The sequence below is a fragment of the Eublepharis macularius genome, chromosome 13, assembly GCF_028583425.1.
Source record: "Eublepharis macularius isolate TG4126 chromosome 13, MPM_Emac_v1.0, whole genome shotgun sequence".
In the NCBI taxonomy this organism is placed as follows: domain Eukaryota; kingdom Metazoa; phylum Chordata; class Lepidosauria; order Squamata; family Eublepharidae; genus Eublepharis; species Eublepharis macularius.
Genome location: NC_072802.1, coordinates 44894511 through 44917039, shown reverse-complemented (window position 1 = coordinate 44917039; position 22529 = coordinate 44894511). Strand labels below are relative to the sequence as shown.

The 22529-nt window shown below is 47.9% G+C and overlaps 1 protein-coding gene across 1 annotated transcript in view; it reads left to right on the top strand.

Moving 5' to 3' along the window:
* DGKK (diacylglycerol kinase kappa) overlaps positions 1–22529 on the top strand; it is a 54540-nt gene that overhangs the window by 20146 nt on the left and 11865 nt on the right. Inside the window, exons 2-24 of the mRNA XM_054996238.1 lie at positions 661–771; positions 1279–1359; positions 1533–1637; positions 2184–2316; positions 5224–5330; positions 5562–5687; positions 7091–7193; positions 10220–10382; positions 11006–11114; positions 12227–12366; positions 13095–13176; positions 13380–13471; positions 13786–13885; positions 14565–14811; positions 15262–15363; positions 16070–16169; positions 17246–17353; positions 18545–18641; positions 19052–19159; positions 19639–19752; positions 20093–20227; positions 20719–20885; positions 21454–21574. Coding sequence (XP_054852213.1) covers positions 661–771; positions 1279–1359; positions 1533–1637; positions 2184–2316; positions 5224–5330; positions 5562–5687; positions 7091–7193; positions 10220–10382; positions 11006–11114; positions 12227–12366; positions 13095–13176; positions 13380–13471; positions 13786–13885; positions 14565–14811; positions 15262–15363; positions 16070–16169; positions 17246–17353; positions 18545–18641; positions 19052–19159; positions 19639–19752; positions 20093–20227; positions 20719–20885; positions 21454–21574 — 2751 coding nt within the window. The remainder of the gene's footprint in view (positions 1–660; positions 772–1278; positions 1360–1532; positions 1638–2183; positions 2317–5223; positions 5331–5561; positions 5688–7090; positions 7194–10219; positions 10383–11005; positions 11115–12226; positions 12367–13094; positions 13177–13379; positions 13472–13785; positions 13886–14564; positions 14812–15261; positions 15364–16069; positions 16170–17245; positions 17354–18544; positions 18642–19051; positions 19160–19638; positions 19753–20092; positions 20228–20718; positions 20886–21453; positions 21575–22529) is intronic.

The window sequence follows — 22529 nt, the reverse complement described above, 5'->3', positions numbered from 1 at the left end:
TTGATACTCCGTTAATGCAGTAGGTTGGGCTGGCTGATCCTCAAAGTTCCTTCCACGTTTCAAAGCACTGGAAGGATCAGGTTTTTCTGGTTAATGCTGCCCTTGCATTTTAGCACTCTGCTATTTCTGCATTTGCAATTAAAAAAAAACAACCCTCACCTTTGTCCTCCTTCGCCCTGGAGTTGCCCTTGCTGGTTCTAAAGGCCAAAGTCTCAAACAGCTGTAAGGTGGGCAGAGATACGCATAGTGATTCAGGGACAGCCCTTTGCTCCTGCTTCTGTTGCAGACACAGGGAATAAGTGTCTACACCAGCAGTGCCTATGTGCATGTGCTTCTGCTGCTTAAGGACTACCAGGGGACGAAGGCAGATCAGGGCATCTGAGGTGGTAGGTTAGTAACAGGCCAGGGGTCCCAGCAGTTATTGCAAGCCTCAGACAACAGGGGAGGCTGTGTCTGTAGGTGAGGACCAGTCAGCAGTACATTGGCCTGGATTGCCACTGAGGGCTGCAAATATGACAGCCACCATTCCCTGGTTCACAGGCTGAGAACACGAAGTACAGGGCTGCTGGTGGGGCCATGTGTGCTCTTTCTTGAAGGCCTAGTGCTTTGGTGGTGGGTTCTGATGCCAAGCAACTGGGGCCTTTCTTCATTTATCTGCAGAAGAGTGTGAAGGAAGGACTCCTGTTGAAGCAGACAAGCTCCTTCCAGAGGTGGAAGAGGCGGTACTTCAAACTGCGAGGACGGACCCTCTACTACGCCAAGGATTCTAAGGTAAGGCTGGTCCTTTGGGTGTGGTGAGTGGCTTCTTTACAAAGCGAGGTCAGAGAGAATTATGGCTGGTGGAGCTACACTGGTAGAAACAGTTTCTGCTGCACAAATCCTCTCTGTTTTATGATATATAAAAGACCACAAGCGCCTTGTCCTTCATTGAATTTTGCCACCCTATTTTTGGAAGCCAGCATCAGGCCAAGGGGAGAGAACTCCTGCCTATCACCTCCCCTGGCTGCTGCAGTCACAAGCTCATTTTTTAAAAAGGAGGGAGAAAAATCCCTTCGTAAGTAGGTGATCTTGAAATCTGGACTAAAAATATACAGGTCTGCTACTCAAAAACTTGCTTTTCTTCATCCTTGTAGTGTTCTGATTTTGAGACTATAGTTAGAAAGATCTGGGTTGAATAGAATAGCAGATGGGAGGCCTGCTGCACCATTAGCCTGAAAGATAAAACAGAGCAGGCCTCATGTCTGTTATTGGCATTGCTGTCTCCCTTGTTTTTTCCAGTCTCTGATCTTTGATGAAGTGGACCTGTCAGATGCCAGCGTAGCAGAAACCAGCACCAAGAACATTAACAACAGCTTTACGGTAGATCTGCCTCCTGTGCCCCATGAGATTGAGAGTGCTCGGCCAAATGGTCCCCCCCCCCCAGTCCCTTAGTCCAAAGCCTTTGGTCCAACTCTCCCAGAAGCCTTTCTTCCTCCTCCTTTGCCCAATTGGTCAGTTCTAGTGGCTAATCCAAGGCAACCCTTCTCCTCTAGGTTATTACACCATTCCGAAAACTCATCCTCTGTGCAGAGAATCGGAAGGAGATGGAAGATTGGATTGGTGCCCTGAAGTCTGTCCAAAAATGGGAAATCAATGAGGTAGGAGAAGCAGAAATGGGAGGAGCAGGGGAGATGGACAAGGGAGCAGCAAGAAAGAAAGGGTTATTTTCCACACCTGCGTGAATTACTCTTAGACATATCCCTGACACTGTAGGATTCATGTTTTTAGTATTTTGTGCCATAAGCCTGAGATCCTCAGAAGGATCTCTGAAAGCCAAATAAGTCCCCTTAAGGGCAGCAGCTGTCCCTCCCCAATTTCCAGATATAAGAGAGATACTTGAATGGATTTGTTACTGGTGCCCATTTTGGCACACAGCAGGTGTGCATGTGTGTGGTGGGGGGAGGGTTGCTCACCATTAAGTCCTGAGAATTGACCTTCCCATAAAGTTGCCATCCAAGAATATAGAGGAATTTGTCAGGAGAGGAAGTGCCCTTGTGGAGATTCCTTTAACCAGAGTGAGTGTTTTTGTCCAAAGGATGTTCTGCTGAAAGACAGTCAAAGCCCCCCTCCTGCTTGCACACCTGAATCAGTCCCTGTCACTTTCTCCTCTATTAACCCCATCCCCCCTTTTAATGACGTTTCAGGCCTCCCAGTTCAATATGGAGCATTTTTCTGGCATGCACAATTGGTACGCCTGCTCCCACGCCCGGCCCACCTTTTGCAACGTCTGCCGGGAGGCGCTGTCTGGGGTTACCTCTCATGGCCTCTCTTGTGAAGGTAATTGGCTCCTGTATCTTGTGCACAAACTTTTTCCATTAATGGATAGCAATGGAAAGTGAATGAGAGAGGTAAGCTATGATGCTGACCTTGGTAGCAAGGAAGCCACGGCCCAAGGCCAGATAAGACATTTTTTCCTGGCAGTTCAAACGACTGAAATTATGCCCCGTCCACACTATGACCCGGCGCACTACATATCTTACATGCTTTTTTGTCCAACGCAAAATGAGGAGCAAAAGATAACCTTAAAAAAAACCCTGTCCACGCCAACCTGCCTTTCCTTGATGAGACACTAAACTGTCTAATATACAATTTAGTAATTTATGGTCATTATTACAAATGGTTTTGTTAGCCATTTTGATAAAATATTTGTTCATGAAAAGCAGATTATATATTCTCTATGGAAATTTTAAAAATGCTAATGAATTATGAATACTCAAATGGACCACAGACTAAACTGAGCCTGGTCTATAAGAACGTAAGAGGCCTGCTGGATCAAACCAGTGGACTGTTTAGTCCTGCATGCCATGTCACACAGTGGCCAACCACTTGCCCAGGATGGCTAACAAACGTGGCATAGAAGTCAGGCCTTCCCCTTATGTTGCCACCTAGCACTGGTATTCAGAGGGTTGCTGCCTGTGTATGTGGAGGTTCTGTTCAGTCACCAGGACTAGCAGCAATTGATGGACCCTCTTCTCTGTGAATCGCCCTATTTCCCTTTTAAAGTCATCTCTTCTAGTGACTTGATTTAAAACTAAATCATCCCATTTCATTTCTTGTCCTGTATCTATAGTGTTCTAAAAACTTTAATACATTTTATAGCAGATACACACTGACACTGCCCCATCACATACACATGTACTTTTTGATACACAAACATAAAGAAATCCACTCACACGAATAACCTCTCTCACTTTTATGAGAACGCAGACAAACCGCACACCCTCTATGTGCATAGTCAGCTCCCATCTTCTTTCCCAGCAGAGCAGTCAACAGAATTTTTTTGGAGATGAAGGGATGCACTCAAGTGGACATTTGATGTTGCACTTCCATAGTGCTATAGGAATTATTCCCTGCTGGTTTGTCTTACCCATACAGGAAAATCCAGTTGTGAATTATGGATATGAGTTAAGCTCTCTTTTCAAGTCCTGCTCTCTGTGGCCCCACCTTCAGACATGAAATGAGTGTATGGCTGTCAGCCTCCAGGTGGAGCCTGAAGTTCTCCCAGAATTACAACTGATCTGTAGACTTCAGCTATCAGTTCCCCTGGAGGAAATGACAGCTCCAGAGGGTGGACTCTGTGGCAACACATACCACTGAGCTCCCTCCCTTCCCCAAGCTCTTTCCTCCTCAGATATTCCCAAATATCTGGGGCCCCAAATACCCAGGAATTTTCTGAACAGGAGCTGGCTACTCTAAACAGGTGACAATTTTCCACTGGTACCAGATCAAGATGGGTAGCCATGTTAGCCTGTCTGTAGCAGTAGAAAAGAACAAGAGTCCAGTAGCACCTATAAGACTAACAAAATTTGTGGTAGGGTATGAGCTTTTGTGAGTCACACAGCTCACTTCTTCAGTGACTTCAGAGCTGTGACTCACAAAAGCTCATACCCTACCACAAATTTTGTTAGTTTTATAGGTGCTACTGGACTCTTGCTCTTTTCATTGATACCACTTCACCTTTGGAATGTGCTTCTTCTTGAAGCTCGCCTGTCACCTACTCTTCTGTCTTTTAGGTGTCAGGCCAAAACATTTATTTTTATCCAAGCTTTTAACTGGCAGGGGGAGGGATCTTTTAAAAGCTTTTTATGTCTGCTTCTAGCCTGAGGACTGTTTTATGGATATTTTTAGACTGCTTGGTCTAGTTTTATGCTATGGGAAGATTAGAAGCCCTCAAAATTCTGCATTATTGAGTAAGAATCAATAGGCGGCTCTTGTAATGGAGGAAAGTAAGAAGGAGCATCCTTCTCACCACAAGATATATGTTTAACGAATGGAGCTTTCATTATTCATAAATGATGAGCACTTAAGGGTGATCAGCAAGGTAGCAAAGTTTGTGGATGACCCCAAATTATGTGTGATAGCTGCAAAGCAGACAAAGGAGAGCTTCCAAAGAGTGCCTCCAATCTGGGTCAGCTGGTAACAGAATGGCAAATGAGGTCCAATATCAGTAAGTGTAAAGTGGTACCTATCTAGGGCAGAATATCCTAATTATATATTCTCACTGATGAGTTCTGAACAGGTGGTAACAATTGCTGAGAAGTTAGCAGTGTTGGAAATGAAAACATCGATTCTTTGAGCAGTACAGAGACAAAGACAAACTTCAATCATGGCAAGGATTTTTGAGGGAAGAGACTGAAAATAAAACTGCTGGCATCAATACATCTGCTTGTTTATCTACGGTGCAGCTGCAACTGGAATACTTTTTACAGTTGTGATCAAAAAGATATCCCAGAGCTGGGAAAAAAGCATAGAAAGGGACGGCCCATGTTGATCAATGGATTGGAGCACCTTCTCTGTGAAGGCAGGATTTTCCAGTTCAAATAACTATGAGGAGACATGGTAGAGATTTAGAAAATTATGCATCAAGTGGAGAAAGTGGAGAGAGAGAACCTTTGTCCCTCTCCCATTGGGGTAACCCTCTGAGAGTCAATGCAAGACAGACAAAATGAAGACCTTCAAACCATGCATAATGAATTAATAGAATTTGCTCCCAACAATATGTGACTTACGTTGCAGAGAGCAATTTGTGCAAGAGAGCAATTTGTGCAAGATAAAAATCTATTTGTAGTGCCTGTTATTGGAGACAGGGTCCTAGCCTAGATAAATCCAATAGGCTGTTCTTACATTCAGATGTCTTCCTTCCAACCAATCATCACCTGATGAGTGATTTCTCCCTCTGCCTAGTTTGCAAGTTCAAAGCCCACAAACGCTGTGCTGTGAGAGCTACCAACAACTGCAAATGGACAACTCTGGCCTCCATCGGAAATGACATCATTGAGGATGAAGATGGGGTAATAATGTTGAGAAACCTCCTTCCCTCCCACTGCCTCCTTTGCACCACCAGTGCTAGAGTCTGATTGCCTTGGAGCGTTCAGCTCTTGGTGTGGCGGGCTCATGCAAAGTGTTCTGCATCGTGGCATTCTCTGCTGCTTTTCTCTAAGGCTTCCTGCAAAGGATGAGGCCAAATCTGTAGACACACGATCCACACCTCCCCTGTAACCTCTCTGATCTTTTGCCTCCAGGTGGCCATGCCCCACCAGTGGCTGGAAGGGAACCTCCCTGTCAGTGCTCGCTGTGCTGTGTGTGACAAAACGTGTGGGAGTGTGCGGAGGCTGCAGGACTGGCGCTGTCTCTGGTGCAAAGCAATTGTAAGAGCTGCTCCTTCTTCTGTTCGCACTCTCCTTTTCTCCAAGTCTTGCTTTGCCCCCCTCCCCTGCCTGCCCACCCACCCAAGGAGAGTGTCTCTAGCAATCCCAATATGTAATTGTGACAGATTTTCTGAAGTATGACCAGATTAATAGTGGTTTGATTGGCTCATGTGCTAGGAACTCTTGGCTGGTATGGGGGTGGAGGACCAGCAGCTCAGGAAAAGGGGGGAAAAGATTGTTCTAGCACATGCACCCTGGGAGTAACAAAATTCCTGTTCTTTTGTAGAAGGCTGAGAAGTGCATGTTTTCCCCACCCCCTTGCACAGAAAAGTAAAAACCACTGAGGCTGCAGAACAGATGAATGGGGATGCTGGGGAGAGGAGAGAGCGAGGGAAGGGAATAGGAGGAGAGAGAAGGTTGCAGAAATGAAAAGCAGCTTGGAGGCAAGGGAGTATGTTTTTACAGTTGCAGAAAGTAAATACTATCCTTAAGGTGGACCGGGCAAAGCTTTGCTAATTTCTCGGCTCCGCGGAGAGTGGGGCACAAACACGGTGGCTGCTGTTCCTGCTTGTTGCTCCACCCTTGCCTCTGAACATCCACACAGGGATTTAATGCATGGTATATGGTGCAATCAGGTGTATGCATGGAAGCACCGTGCAGTAGTAGGTCCCTGGATTCAATTCAGAAATTGACCTGTGATACATGCCATGCATACACTTGATTCATACGTTAAATCCCCGCATAGATGTTTGGAGGTGGAGCTGATGCACCAATAGGAGGAGCAGACATGTGCATCCATGCTCGATCCTAAAGGAATTGGGATTAGTCCTCTGTGCAAACCTGCATGGAACTTCTTCCCAGCAGAATGGGGGGCAGTCCAAATCTCGGAGATGCCTGCCTGTCCATGGAGAGAAGAGCAAATTAGTCTGCAGGCTACTGGGAAAGCGTGTGACTAAAAACAGGATATTTACAAAGCTGCGTAACCATTTAAATTGTTGACCTTGTCTTTTTGCCAAGCAGGTTTATGAATGGCTGAAGCCCTATTTAATGTAATGCTTTTTTTTTCTTTTTTTTGCATTGCATCTTATCCATTCTGCCAGGAAGAGGGGGGTCTGGGAGAGGCCTGTGGCCTCCACAAAGCAGCCAAAGGTGTCCAGACAAAGAAGCAAAACTCTCCTGTAAAGCAGACCATTCAAGCTAGAATTGTCCCTATCCTGAATCCTTAGGTCCCAAATATAGGGCTGCCTCCAGTTTCCAAATCCCTTCTTAGTCTGATGATCCAAGCAGTTGTCTCCCCCTTCCCCTCTCTAGGTGTGGCAGCGTTGGGTCCATAGATCCTCTCCTTTTTGTTTTTGGGAGAAATTGCCTGCTTTAATGGCTTCTGTCGCTCTTCTTCTTCCCAGGTCCACAGCGCATGCAAGGAGCAGCTGGGGAAGAAGTGCCCCCTGGGACAGTACAAAGTCTCCATCATCCCACCAACTGCCCTCAACAGCATTGACTCCGACGGTAAGGCTGGGATGGGCCACTGAGGTAGAGCAGGCCTCCGTGGGTCTTGTCTGGCAGGCAGGTCACTTGTTAATTGTTTTCAGAATGACGTTTTCTGTTCCCTCGGTGTTGAAAAACACATCATCTGCTGCACAGTCTGATCAGCCTAAAGGTAGTGGAGCTTCCTGCCTTCCCTGAACAGCTGCCAGGCTTGGTCTGTCCCGCCTCTCCTCCTGGCTCTTGTTGTCTTTTCAGTGTGCTACCCGTCAGCCCCTTAGCCCAACTTGAACAATAGTGGTGGGAAAGTCTCCCCCTTGTTCTTTGATGTTCTGTGGATGGCAGCTTCTCTTGCTTGGCAAAAAAACACCCTGTAGAGTGGCTGGCGTTGGGAGTTGGACCCAGCCACCCATCTTCAACTGCAGTTTGCACTCAGAATGGGTTTGGCCAATTCCTCCCAATGAATCTCTTTCCCAGGCCTCAGCCCACTTCCCCCACACCCCTGAGAGGGGCTCCTTGCAAAGTTGTCTGTGCTCTGGACTGTGGGCAATTTGCCCTTGGAGGGCATGAAAGATTATTCCAGTAAGCTTTGGGGGCCCTGCTTTGGGGTCCCTCTGCCATCTGAGGCTACACGGCAACCTGTTTTTTAGAGCTGTGACTTTAACTGTTTTTATGATGAGCTGCCGCTGCTATTAGGACTGCCAGGTCCAAGTTGGGAAATTCCTGGAGCTTTTGGAGGTGGAGCCTGAAGAGGGTAAGGTTGGGAGAGGAAAGGGACCACAGCAGGGTATAATGCCTTAGAGTCCACCCTCCAAAGCTGCCATTTACTCCAGGGGATCTGATTTCTGTGACCTGGAGATCAGTGGTAATTCCAGGAGATCTCCAGCCACTATCTGAAGGCTGGCAACCCTAGCTGCTATTGTTGTTTTAAAGGATTTAAAATCTGATTTTATTATGTATATTTAATTTGTCCGCTGCCTTGGTGGCCCTTATGAGGGCAGAAAGGCAGGATATAAATTTTGTTCAATAAATAAATAAAACCAGGAAAGGGCCTTTTTGGTCATGGTGCCAAAATGTTGGAACTCTGTCCTCAGGGAGATTTGTCTGTCTCCCTCTGTCCATGTCTTCTGACCGGGGTGAAGACTTCTTTGCTTTGTTTGGCCTACCCTCACTCACTGTTCTTGGCCCTCATCCCTGGTTGTGTTGTTATATGTGCTTGCGTGTTTAATGATATATACTTACATTTTTAATGCTGGTTTGATGTTGAAATGTTTTGATGTCCGCTGCCTTGGGGGAGGTGTATTTAGGTGGAAAGTGGAATAAAAATGTTAGAAACAAATGAACAAATAAATGGGCTGCCTGCTACTGAGATAATTTACTTTTAATTTCAGGGCATGTACAGAAAAAACATAGCTGTAGAGCCAGCAAGGTGTAGTGGCTAGAGTGTTGGACTAGCACCTGGGAGAGCCAGGTTTCAGTCCACACTGTGCCATGGAAGATTGCTGGCAGAATTTGGGCCATTTCACACTTTCTCAGCCTAACTTACCTCATAGGGTTGTTATGAAGATTAAGTGGGAGAATGGTGTTGTAAACCACTTTGGCTCTGCATTGGGGATAAAAGTGGAGCACAAGGAGCCTGGTTATGATTAATCATAGTGAGCAGCAGGGCTTTTTTTCAGCTGGAATGCGGTGGAACGGAGTTCCGGAACCTCTTGAAAATGGTCACATGGCTGGTGGCCCCGCCCCCTGATCTCCAGACAGAGGGGAGTTTAGATTGCCCTCCGTGCCCCTGGCATGGAGGGCAATCTAAACTCCCCTCTGTCTGGAGATCAGGGGGCGGGGCCACCAGCCATGTGACCATTTTTTCTGGGGCAACCCGCTGAGTTCCACCACCTCTTTTCCCAGAAAAAAGCCCTGGTGAGCAGCACTTGAAACTTTAAGCCCTTTCCCCAAATGGTCCTGATCCACATCAGAGCTACGTGTGCAGTTTAAGTTTTGCAGAGTAGTGGAGATCCATGATCTGATGAGGTTTTTAAAAAGAGCGGTGTGAAGTTTACGGGATGGGGGAGAGGTGAGGTGAGGTTTACACTGGGTAGGGTCTCTGAGGAGTTGAACATCTTTCAACTGCTGCGGGGAGAAAAGGCGCTTACCCATCGAGACTGTTTGTTCCTGGACATGGTGCTGCTCTGGTCTCCAAGTGGCTCTGAGCCAGACAGGCACAGATCGCCAGCCAGCTATTGATCTACCCTTGTGGTGCCAGCCTGGCTCATTGAATGCATTTTGTCCCAATCTAATTTATTTAAAGTGCCTGCAGATTGCCAGTCCTTTGTGACCTGTCAAATGGTTGATCTTGTTTTCTTGCATCTGGTGCTGCTCTCTGCCAAAGAGACCATTTGCACATCTCTGGGCAATTTCCAGTCAGCCTGGTGGATTTTTCATTTTTTAAGAGAGCGAGCTGGACTAGAATTGGTTCTGGGTGTGGGGGCTGCATCGCCTCAGCTTCCGTGAATGGAGCCTCTTGCACATCCCAGATTCATGCAAGCTGTAGAGTTGTTCCCATTGCTTTAGTTGTGCTCAGGGCTTTTTTTCAGCTGGAATGCGGTGGAACGGAGTTCCAGCACTTCTTGAAAATGGTCACATGGCCGGTGGCCCCGCCCCTGATCTCCAGATAGAGGGGAGTTTAGATTGCCCCCCATGCCAGTGGTGCAGAGGTCAATCTAAACTCCCCTCTGTCTGTAGATCAGGGGGCGGGGCCACCAGCCATGTGACCATTTTTGCCAAGGGCAATTTAAACTTAAAAAAACTCCCCCCTTGTTCCAGCTGACCCAAAGTGATGTCATTGTACGGTCCTGAGTTCCACCACTGAGTTCCACCACCTCTTTACCCAGAAAAAAAAGCCCTGGTTGTGCTCTTCTCAAAATTGGCCTGGAAGATGTTAGTGCAAGGAAGGGGCAGGAGGACTTTAAGGGAGAATAAATGAGGTGAGTGACTATGCGGGTGACTGGCCACTTCTGCCGTTGATTGAATGTATTTTCCATCTATTGTGCAAGGGTTCTGGAAGGCCACCTGCCCCTCTTCCTGTTCTAGCCCCCTGCTGGCCTTTGTCAACTCCAAGAGTGGGGACAACCAGGGAGTCAAATTCTTGCGCAAGTTCAAGCAGTTCCTCAACCCGGCCCAAGTCTTTGACCTGATGAATGGGGGGCCACACTTGGGGTAAGTATCCCTTCTGAGCTCTCTGTTCCTCATGCATGCTGCCAGCTTGGATACAACAGGGCCTCTGACACAGCAAGGAGCTGTCCTCTCTCTTGGGCACTCACCCTCCCCTTGGAACAACTTGAGGTTGGATTGAGCAGTGGTTCCTAGGCATTAGGTCCCAAAGCATGGCCTTCTCTACTCAGAGCGGGACCACAAGTGACGCCTGACACAGGTTGGACACTAGTCAGCTTCCCTCAAGTTTTGATGGGAAATGTAGGCATCCTGGTCTTGCAGCTTGGCTCTCTGACTGCTGTCCAATGGACTTTTCAACTGTCACTTGTCCAACATTCCGCCAAGCTGCCTACATTTCCCATCAAAACTTGAGGGAAGCTGTCAAGTGTCCAACCTGTGTCAGGCGTCACTTGTGGTCCCGCTCTCAGATACAGATTTCTAGGTCTACTGTACACTGACTGCATCATAACCCATCCTATCTGTACTATGCCAGGAATTGGCTATGTGTCAACTTGAAAGAAAGAACCAAATCTCATGGAGATGAGCAACCAAAATTGCCCCCTGTGATCATAGCTGCATCTGGTGTGCTGGTGTCCATGCCAGTCAATCCTTTCCTCTTCCTTGCCCAGATTGCGCCTTTTTCAGAAGTTCTCCACTTTTCGGATCTTGGTGTGTGGCGGTGATGGCAGTGTGGGCTGGGTGCTGTCTGAAATCGACTCACTGGGACTACACAAGCAAGTGAGAATCATTCTGTTCCCCCTTCCCCCTTTGTTTCAGTTGGAGATGGTGTTGTTTTTAATAGCAATGGGAAGATTAGAAACCCTCAAAATTCTGCATTAGAAAAATCTGATTTCAGGTTCTCCCAGACACATGTTTCGCTGCACACTCCTCCTCTCTCCACCCTCAAAATGGCAGCAGGGTTTTTTGGAGCTTGCACATGATACTTTTGTCCAGTTGCCCATCTTCTGGGTTTTCCTCAGCTTTGCTGCATGTTTTCCCCCAAACTTGCTTTGGTAGGAAACAGTCTTTCCTGGAAGATGATACTTAAAGAGAAATGGAGCATGTCACCTACATCTGGCATCATTTCCTCTTTTATTTCCCCTTGTGCCCTCCATTGCCACAGTGAAATCATTTGTATTTGCAGTGGCAATAAGAGCTCAATGGAGGATTGTCCACACGCAGAATCAGCCTTTGGTACTCAAAACATTACGTGATTTGAATGAGCTGCAGGAACCAGGCAAACCTGCATCCATTCTCCCAATGCCTCTCATAGCCCCGTTTCCTTGGCCTGGGGTGGGAAAAGTGGCAGTTGCAGAGTGTGCATTTTGAACCAAAACAGACAGTAAATATTTATCATTTATGTAATGGGGCTTGTGAAGTATGAAGGGACAAGAAAAAAAGAGGAGGAAACCAATACAGGACTCTAAAGGATGGCAGCTTCCACAGGTATCTAAGAATGAATGTTTCATATATATTCCAAGGTATTTCATGATCACTCCTTCTATCAGGGGAAACTTCTGTTTATTGTTGAGGACTGTGTTGGTACATTTTCAAACTCTGTTGCTAAAACAAGAGAACTTGCAAGCTTCCTTGCTTAGCCATCCCCAATGAATAGCTGTTATCCTTGATGGAGAAAGTGATGTCAAAACATGTTGGGAAATATATGAAGCGTTTATTTTTAGACACATTTGGATGTCATCCTCCTCTTTTGTCTCTCTGAGCACAAAAAGAAGAGAAAGACAAATCCTTTTGAGCGGTCATGGTGTTTGATTTCTGAGCAACCCAAGTATGGCAAACTTTTTGTACAGCTCTAGCTGTGCTGACTACCCTCCCCCCTTATTTTACAACAGTGCCAGCTTGGCGTCCTGCCACTGGGCACTGGCAATGACCTGGCCCGGGTGCTTGGCTGGGGCAGCCTCTGTGATGATGACACGCAGCTGATGCAGGTTCTGGAGAAATTAGAGCGAGCCACCACCAAGATGCTGGACAGGTGAGAACTAGAAGCCATCTCCAAAATGGAGGAGCCGGTGAACATTGGCAGTGTATGCTGGGTTAGGGGAATTTTGACACTGTAACTAACTCCAGCCAGATGATTTGACATGTTACGGGAATATCTGCAGTAATGGCACAATGCACCTCTGCTGGATTTCATTCCCCCCTCCCTGCCTTTGTTACACCCAAGCAAGATTTTTACAGGGAAGGGGTGAGGGCACTTGGCAGAGGCAGCACAGTTTCACTGCTGATGGCCAGAAGATGGGAATTGGTATTTACTTTATAGCACCCTTTTCTCAAAGCAAAAGGCAGGGCTGACTATGCTATGCCAGGAAGCAGATTCTTGAGCACCCTCCAGCCCTAACTGCACATATTGAGAGTCTGCATTTTTAATAACACACCTACCAGGTGTCTGAGGGCCCAATTTGGATTTTCCCGATCAAAAATGGCCTCAGTAGAGTGTTATTTGCCATGCTGCAAAAACACACATATACTGCTCATGAAAAGAGTAATCACCACCACCCCTCCAATACATGGAAGGCTTAAAAGCCTCATCCTCTCATGAGACAATCCTGTTCAGAATCAGGCCTCCAGGTGGCTGGTGAGTTTAAAAATATTCTGGGTGCTCCGTATACAGAACTCCCAGCATGTTATGTAGTTAGAGTCTTTGACTGGGCAGGTCACTGGGTGGGACACAGACCGTGAAATCTCCATCTCCCCTTGCAGGTGGAGTGTCCTGACCTATGAGGCCCCAAAGCAGTCTCCTCCAGCCATCAAAGAAGAAGAGAATGAAGATTCCAACATCCAGGTAAGGGTGATGGTGGGCAGCTACTGAAGCAGACATAGTGTACCCTAAGTTGTGAGGGCAGAGGGATATGAGGGAAGGGGCTTTGGGTGTCAAGATCCAAGGAGACACAGCCCTTTCTTGAGGACCCTTCCCTAAGACAGAGCTGGTGGAAAGACCATTGGCTTCTGCTCACCTGCTGTCTCTTTCCCACCATTGTCACTCAGGTTCAAATTTCCCACTACGCAGACTCAGTGGCCTTCCATCTGGCAAAGATCCTGGAGTCCGACAAACACTCAGTGGTGATTTCTTCAGCAAAGTGAGGAATGGAGCCCGGAGGGGGGCAGGGGAGGAGGGAAACCACTCCAGCAGCATCTTCAGCAGAAAAGATGTCTGCACACAAGCTTGTGCCATTGAGTTAATCCGTCTGGTGCATTGGCACTCTTGGTGGCATTGGAGTGAAACCAGATGTTCCACAGCTGGAGGTCAGAGTGATGGAGAAATGAGCATTGCTCTTGGGAAGTACATGTGTTTTGGAGTGGGTAGGGAGAATAAGGGATGGTGTTAGTGGTCACGTCATTGGATGGGTAGAGAGCTGCCTGCAGATCCTGCTTCGGTTTCCCTCCCTCTCAGGTTCCTCTGTGGGACGGTTAATGACTTTGTGGCTGAGGTTGGCAGAGCCTACGAGCGGGCAGCTGACAGCAAGCAGGAAGCGGACACCATGGCTCGAAAGGCAAGTTTGCGTGACTCATGGGGCCCCAACGGTACCTGGCATTTTCCTGACGTCTTCCCCAGTTCTGCTGCAAGGAAGTATAATCAGATGTGACTTCTGAGTTCCTGGCTGGGATTTCAGCACTCAAGTGGGTAGGGGCATGCTTTGGATCAGAGCAATGATGTACAAGGGGAGGGGGCTTCAGCCTGCATACAAATATCATTTTTCCAACCTAGAATGGAACCCAGGAAGCTGCTATTTCCCCTGCTGGAAATACTTACAAGTACTGGTGGCTACATGTAAGTTTCCCCAGTTGGTCAAATAGTGGCTCCCCAGGGTCATTTAAGGTTAGGAAAACCATAATGGGGGTAAGGCTTAAGCCCTGTTTTCTTGTGCACTAAAGCCCCAATCTGATTTGGATGTGTATGCATGCAGGAACATCTGATCAAAAATTCTTGTGGCAGATTTGGAGAAGATGCAAAGACGATGTAACAAATAATTAGATCTTCAGTTGAGTGTACCATTGGGATCCCTCTCTCTGGTGCAGAACATAATGGGAACACAAATCCTTTTGGGTTCAAGGACAGAGAGGTCTCTGGGATCTGCAACAGCAGCAGCGAAAGTTTTCTGTGTCCTTTTGTACCTGTTCTAGTCCTTCTTCTGGGGCCTTCCTGACCTTCCCCCCCCCGCCCCCTTGCAGTGTGCAATGCTAAATGAGAAGCTGGACTCCTTGGTTCGAGAGCTGAATGATGAATCGCAAGCTATTGTGGTTCCCGAAGGCACCTCGCCAGCAGCCTTGCCCAGTCCTGAAACCCCGGACAACAGCAAGGAAGGGACATTCCATCCCAGCCCTGTGCCTAGGATTTTTAAGTCCAAGGAGCAGCTTATGCTGAGGGCCAACAGCCTGAAGAAGGCCCTGCGGCAAATCATTGAGCAGGCTGAGAAAGGTGAGAAGCAGGCACCTGCTAGCTGAGTACATGCCTTGTGCCGTGGCCGTTCTCTTCTATGGGCTCTGCCTCCCATACAGGCTGGGCATTCTGCAAGGGGATTGTTTGAGGTTTTTGTAATGCAAAACTGCAAATCCTGGACTTTGATCAGAGCCTGCAACTTGGAATAAGTTGCCCACTTTACTGAGATTCTAAAATGTGACACTGGTCAAGAACCAATCTGAGGATTATTTGTGGGGGGCAGGAATTGTGCAAGGAAAATAGGAATTTGCAAGAAATGATTGAATGGCATGTATAGGAGCAGGGGCTAGAGGCTGCATAGGGTAAAGAGGCTCCACCAGTGGGGCGTGAGCTGTCCTACCAGAGGTACCCACAGGCCTCTGTATTTACCCAGCACCCTTGAAATAGATGGACCAAGAGAATGTCCTCTGTCTTTCTCCTTCGGTACAGCTGTGGATGAGCAGAACAAGCAGACCCAGTCATACAGGAGCATCACAGTTGCCAGCAAGAAAGACAGCAATGAGGACTTCAACAAGGAGACAGAGAAACTTAGTAAGACCCTCATGGGTTCCTGTAAGTCCAAAGGGGGGAAGTGGAGGGAGCCACCAGAGAAGCTTTGCGGGCCTGATGTGGGAGTAACGGGCAGACTCTGAAGTGGATGTGAGAGTCTCTTGGATCAGCCCCTCCACCATTTCTCCCCGCTTCATGCACTTCTAGTCACCCATCCTCCAAGTCCCTCTTTCATCAGTGCTGGAATGCCACTGGGGCAGGCTGTCTTCCAAACTTGCATGAACGTCCCCAGCATCACTTGCAGCAGAGCCTAAAGGCCTGATCTGCACCCAAAGTATTCTTGTTCTCTTTTACTTTGGATCTTTTCCTTGTGCTTGCAGAAAGGCTCTAGTGTGGCACTGTTACATTTAGGGGACTGTTACATTTAGGGGAACCACTTATGACCAAAGGAAATAAACCCCAGGAATGGCTTGCAAACTTCTGGAAAAGTTCCTTTCCTTTTCTAACCTGGTTTGGGGCTGGCCATTGCCACGCTGGGCTCGACCTGGTGTGTGCCATTCTGAGAGCTTTGGGGGAATGGCAAGATACAAAATGCAACAATATAAAATGTGCGTGATACTTCAGTGTGGACAAGAAACCCTTTCCCTGATTCCCTCCTCTCAGACCACCAAGACCACCTGCAGGAGCTTGTTAAAAGGCAGGGGGGTGGCTGGAGGCTTGGAGACCTTAACACATCTTCTTATTCCAGAGTCCCGTCGGGACACTGTCATCAGCACCACTTCATCCATTATCTTGGACAGACCCGACAGCTTCAGTGCAGTCCACTTTGCTGAGGACCCCAATGCCATGTGAGTGTGTGCAGAGATCATGATGTGGAGGAGTTGTGGCTTGACACTGCCTTTTGCCTTGGCCATTTGGAAAGATTAATGCACTTTAAACACATGCAGTATTGGATGGAATAAAACTGGGGGAGGGCGGGAGTGATGCTCTTTCCATACTAGAAATGCCAGACGAAACGATGCTGAAGAATAACACTGCTTGAGCTGCTTTCCATTCTCCTGGAATCTGAACTTCCCTTGGTGTTAGCCGCATTTATGGAGAATGCTACTTGCTGTGCTGCTTGCTTTTGATCTTTAAATATCTTTAAATATCTGCCACTGGCTGCTCTTGGCTTGTGGCATTTGTGTAAACTGCAGGGGTGTGGGGAGCCCCTTGATTTTGCCTTGGAGAGTTGCAGGAGCCAACAAGTGTCTACAGACACATCAACACAAAATGTGATCAGGACTGTGACTTGCTAGTCTTCATTCTACTGGAACTTTTTCAACAGAAAGCATCCCTTTGTGTGTGTGATGGGGGGGAAAGGTTTAATATCTTTCCCCTGATCCTAGCGGCCCTGAAATCTCTCTGTCATTTCTTTAGAATCTCAACCCTTTCTTCAAGGAGCTCTGGATGGCTAATCCAGTTTCCCCCTCCTCCCTTTTATCCTAACAATAGTCCTTTGAGATAGTTCAGGCTGTGAGTGTGACTGGCTCAGGGTCACTCACTGAGATTTGAACCCCGGGCATCCCAGGTCATAATCACAAGCTGTAGCTGCTACACCACCCTGTGCTGAAAAGTCTGGCCTGAGACATTCTGTAACAATCGTGCAACAAGACAAACCAGAAAACCAAACAGCGCTTCATGTCATTTTATTGTCTCTTTAGAAAGCCGGGAGTAGCGTCATCACGGCCAGACATGGGTTTGTCTTGGTTATCAGCCAGTCAGAGTCCCTCCCTCTTGGAACTGATGCTCAAAAGCCATTTTCTAGTTTTCTCTGGTGCTTGAAATAACAGAAAGGGCATTTTGTATTCTGATGGCATTTTGCTGGTTTTGCTCCACTGGTCGTCTCTGAACTATTTCATCTCCCCCCATCTGCTGGTTTCAGACAATTCTCCGAAAGATGCGTCATGAATAATTATTTTGGCATTGGCCTGGATGCGAAGATCTCTCTAGAATTCAACAACAAAAGGGATGAGCATCCCAAAAAATGCAGGTATGTTCACAATCTCCCCCCCCCCCTTTTCTCACATGCAAAAACCGGCGAGGCCTGTGGATTGTGATGTGACACTGTTCTTTGCCAGTCCCATGGAGGCTAGAAACTCTAGCAGTTGTATGTGTTGACTTAAGGTGACAGCAGGGAAGAAGCTGCAAAACAACTGAAAAACGATTTGTTCACACATGCACTCGTTTCAGTTCCATGCGCAGAAACTGCATTTGCAAACTGATTAAGAAACATCCTTTCACTGCTACCATTTCCTCTGCAGCACTGCTGAATTTCCAATGACTCAGAATCTCCCAACGGGTTTTTGCACCGCTGGATAGGAGAAAGTGAGGCTTGGGTGGCGTAGATGGAGATCCCTGTCTTAAGGGCCAGGGAGTGGACTTCTCAGACCTCTGCCTGAATCACCCTTGAAGGGCAAGTGGGGTGAGGTCCAGCATAGCTGTAGACAGTATCGTGGCCTTCTGCCTTATCGATATTTCAGGGAAAGTCTGCAAGGAGTAGAGAAATGGTGCCTTCCCAGTGAAGCTGCTTAAAATGCAAAGCCTGGGATTTTGTTGAGGGCTTGTCTGTTCTGACTGAATCTTTTGCACAGTCTTTCTTACACACTCAGTCTTCAGCGGTGGTTCGTCCCTTAGCAGTGCCCTTCATTCAAGGACCCTGCAAATAACCAGTAATTAGACTTTCCTGTTGTCATGTCTGGGCTCACAGAAATGATGATCAAAGGCCAGCAGGACCCAGAGCAATCACTGCAGGAGTTGGGCCCAGATAACGTTTTAAAATAAGTGCCCGCTTGAAACAAAGCTGGAGGCACCTCACATGGCGAAGGGGGGAGATAGCCAAATAATGCCACTTAATTATCCTTAATTGCCTGCCCTCCAAGGTTCTAATAAGCCATGAAGGAGACTGCTGATTGCATTGCTTTCAAGGAGAGCTGATTGTGTGGCTGTACAGAAATCACAGATCCTCACGCAGAGAAGCTAGCCAGGAGCAGTTTAAGTTGGGACAACCTGATTTTACAGTCTGATTTTTAAAAAGAAAAACAACAGCACAGGGCAATGGTCCAACTGCTCTACGTGATTTGGAGGGGGGGAGGTATGGCTCAAGGGGGGAGGAGTTACTGCAGCCCCTCCCTGATCAGCTCCCGCTCAACCTGCGAGCATCTCCCTGTTTGCACCATTGCAGCAGCCGCACAAAGAACATGATGTGGTATGGAGTTCTGGGGACAAAGGAGCTCCTTCAGAGGACCTACAAGAACCTGGAGCAACGAGTCCAGCTTGAGGTATATGCAGGCAAATCATCATGGGGGTTGTCTTTAGGGCAAATGGAAAGCAGGCTGGTCATGCATATTTGTCTAAGATAGCACGTTGTCCCTTGCATAACTCTAGGCCAAGAGGAAGAGGTTGGTGTGTGAGTTAATTTAAAAAGACAAACATAAGCTACCCCTATGGCACATCTTAATGTTGCAACCCCCGGATGATTTAGGGATAGTCTTTTTTATAAAAAATGCTTGTGTATGAAGGATCCAGTCCCAGAGTAGGTGATCCTGGGGACAATTCTGACATTCTGACTGTTTAAAATGTAGGACGCTGTTTGGGTTCTGTCCTGGTCTGAGCGAAATCTGCTGTCAAACGTAGACATTTGTCTCTGCTCTTGGTCTGGGGTTTCTCAAGCTTCCTCTCTTCTTTCCAGTGTGATGGGGAGCCCATTTCCTTGCCCAGCTTGCAGGGCATTGCCGTGCTCAACATCCCCAGTTATGCAGGAGGCATCAACTTCTGGGGAGGCACCAAGGAGGATAATGTGAGTTTGAGGGTTAGGGACTGGGTGGGGGAGGAGATGCCTTTGGCCAAAGCCGTTTTTAACTTGCACCATGTGTCCCCCTGATTAAGTTCACTTTTCTTAATCTCTCACTTTGTCACTCAGTCAGTATCTCTCCATCTAATCTTTCACTTTTTAAAATCTTCACAACAACCCTGTGATGTAGGTTAGGCAGAGGGTGACTTGCCTAAGACCAGCCAACAAATTTCATGGTTGTGCAAGGATTTGAACCTGCATCTCCCTGATTCTAGTCCAATACCCTACCATTGCCCCACACCAGCTGTCCAATTTTCCACCCTCTTTGTGTGGTAGAGAAGGAATGGGGCCTCACCCCATGGGGTGTGACCCTATGTCTCCTTTTGCTGAACCTTTAAGGGTGGGATAGATAGGGGACCACCGGAGCAGAACTTACAGGAACCTTTCCAAATCTTGGGGATGTTTATAATTTTTTCCCCTTTCAGAACTTTGGAGCACCCTCCTTCGATGACAAGAAGCTGGAGGTGGTTGCTGTCTTTGGCAGCATCCAGATGGCAGTGTCACGGGTCATCAACCTTCAGCACCACCGCATTGCACAGGTGATCTGGCTCTCATATTTGCATGCCTTTCTGTCCAGTTAGCCCACCCGGCTTAACCTTCCATGTTCAGAAGTAGTACACTCCAGAAAACTAGTTGCTGTGGAGAAACAACAGGAACCCCCTTTGGCTCTCTGCCTCTGCTTGTAGACTTTCTGGGTCATGTGGCTGGCTGCTGTAAGAGACAAAATGCTGGCTTAGATGGACCTTTGGTTCAGTGCCTCAGGACTATATTTATGTTGACAAGAAGTGGAATAACTCGGTCCAGATCGGCTAGAATTCGCACCGGTGAAGGAAGGGCATAATCCTCTCTCTGTGGGGGTTCCTTGTATTTGCTCCTCAGTGCCGGATGGTGAAGATCACAATTCGAGGAGATGAGGGAGTCCCAGTGCAGGTGGATGGGGAAGCATGGATCCAGCCCCCTGGCATGATTAAAATCCAGCACAAGAACAGAGCTCAAATGCTGACGAGAGACAGGGTAAGAAACCAGTGGCCTGTTGTGGAGGGGGAGCTTGCAGAACCCAGTGCACACACACCCAGCACAAAGGAGTTTGTTTTCAGCTGAGTTGGCTTGGGATTGCTGACATTAGCATGATAGTTGTGTTGTCCAGCTGCTGCGACAATGCGTTGGGGTGACTTCCCAAAGCTGCTCTGGCTGCTGTTGGCTTAGCTGCTGTGATGTCAGAGAAGGCCTAGGCAACTGTTTAAGGAAAGGGGAACTGACCCCTTGGCTGGTACAAGTCAGTTGAGAGCCCTTTGAAGATAGATGGGTGGGTAGTACTTGTGGCCTATAATGTGTACTGCTCCTGTGTGGGCAGCATGGCCCATTCCCCACAGCATGGCCCACAGAGATAGCTTCATTGGCCTTACTCTGAACTGTGTGTGGGATACAAGTTTTAACATTACTAGAGCCTTCCCTCCAGGCCTTGTTTTGTGTGTGCCGCCTTTCTGAGGAGATTTTCCCTGCAGGCTTTTGAGAGTACCCTCAAATCATGGGAGGACAAGCAGAAGGGCGAGGGCTACCGGTCCACATCCCGCCCTCGCCTCAGTTCCCAGCAGTCCATGGAGTACCTGACAGAGGAGGAGCTTGGTCAGATGCAACAGCTCGCCCAAGCCACTGAAACACTCATCAGCAGGTAGGAGGGAGCCAGAAAGGCAGCAGTGCAAAGCAAGCTTATAGGGGAAGGGCTGTCTGTTGCCAGAGTACCAAACAGGAGCCAGTGCGTGCCACCTCTCCCCACCGTGGCTGCTAGGAAGGTGGACTTCCCCATCAGGGCTCTTATTCCATGGCAGCCTTTAAGTTTCTGGGTAAGCTAGATCAAGACAGTCGCTCCCTGAGCCCGCTTGTGGGGAGGGCGGAGTACAAATATGATATAAATAAAAAATAAAATAATAAACCTCAAATTCCCATGTGTAAAATGGGACAAATTAAGTCCCCTTACCAAGTTTGTGGATATGACCAAAATAAAGAAATGGGTTTCACTGGGCTTATAAAAGGCCAGGTTCTAGCCTAAATGAATCAGCTGCTTTGGAAACTTGGTGGGTTTCCCATTAGTCTTACCTGTGACAGGGATATGGAAGGATGGGTATCCTGGGGGAGCTATCTATCCTGTGGTTGCCATCTTCCTGTGGTGTTTGATTAAAGGGGAGGACTCAGTATAGGGTTTGCTTTCCAGTTCCTAACATTTCTTTGCTCTCCTGCAGGATCCGTGAGGCTGCCAAGACACGCAGAGCCATAGAGCAGGAGTTGGCACATGCCGTGAATGGCAGCTCCCTGGCACTGAGCGAGGCCATGCCCAACAAAAGTGGCAGCAACAGCCCTGAGGTACGGGAAGCATTGGTGTGACCTTCATTGGCCACAAGGCTTAAGTCTTTGACTTGTTGAGCTCCAAGATCTCACTGGGGGCTGTAGACCTGTGGAGGTGTCAGTTTTGAGGGCCTCCATGTGGGGGAGGCACTTATTTATTTACTTCATTTATACTCTGCTTTTCTCCTCGATGGGGACCCAAAGTGGCTCTCATCATTTTCCTCTCCTCCATTTTATCCTCACACCAACCCTGTGAGGTAGGTCAGGATGACAGTGTGTGACTGGCCCCAACTTACCAACGCTTCTGTGGCAGAGTGGGGAATTTGAACCCGGGGTCCCACATCTTAGTCTGATGCTCTACACACTACACTGGCTTTCAATATTACCGGGCATGTCCATGAGCGTTTTGGAAGAGGTAGCTCGTCCTCTAGTTATACAGTGAATGAGGCCACTGTGTTCATTGCCCAAGTTCCCGGAAAGAAGAGAGGGATTGAAATATGAGTAACAAATCTAGATGACACGATGGTGCTTTTGGAGATCCTGTTCGCATCAGTTCATCCAGTGTGCTGCAGATGATTGGAGCAGGCACTTAATTCACATGAGCTGGGGGCCAGGCCTGTAAAGCCTTGGTGTTTCTCCTCTTGAGCTGAGCATGTTAGTCCAAACATGCACAACATTCCTGCAGAGGAAGAGTGGAAGCACTGAGCAGCTGCCTTCCGAAGGATCCTGTCTTCTCGTTGAGGAGCCCCCGATAAGCTTCAGAGGAGCCTTTGTCCCCCTCTGTCCCATGGGACCCTGGCACATCCAGCTCCGGAGGCATAAAGTGCACTGACTTCAGTGGAACTTGCAATCATGCTTACTATCACAGCCAATGTCAGCTTCCTTTCTATTGAGCTAATGTGGTGCAGAGGCTAGAGTGTCAGACTAGGATCTAAGAGACCTCAGTTCAAATCCCCACTCTGTCATGGCAGCT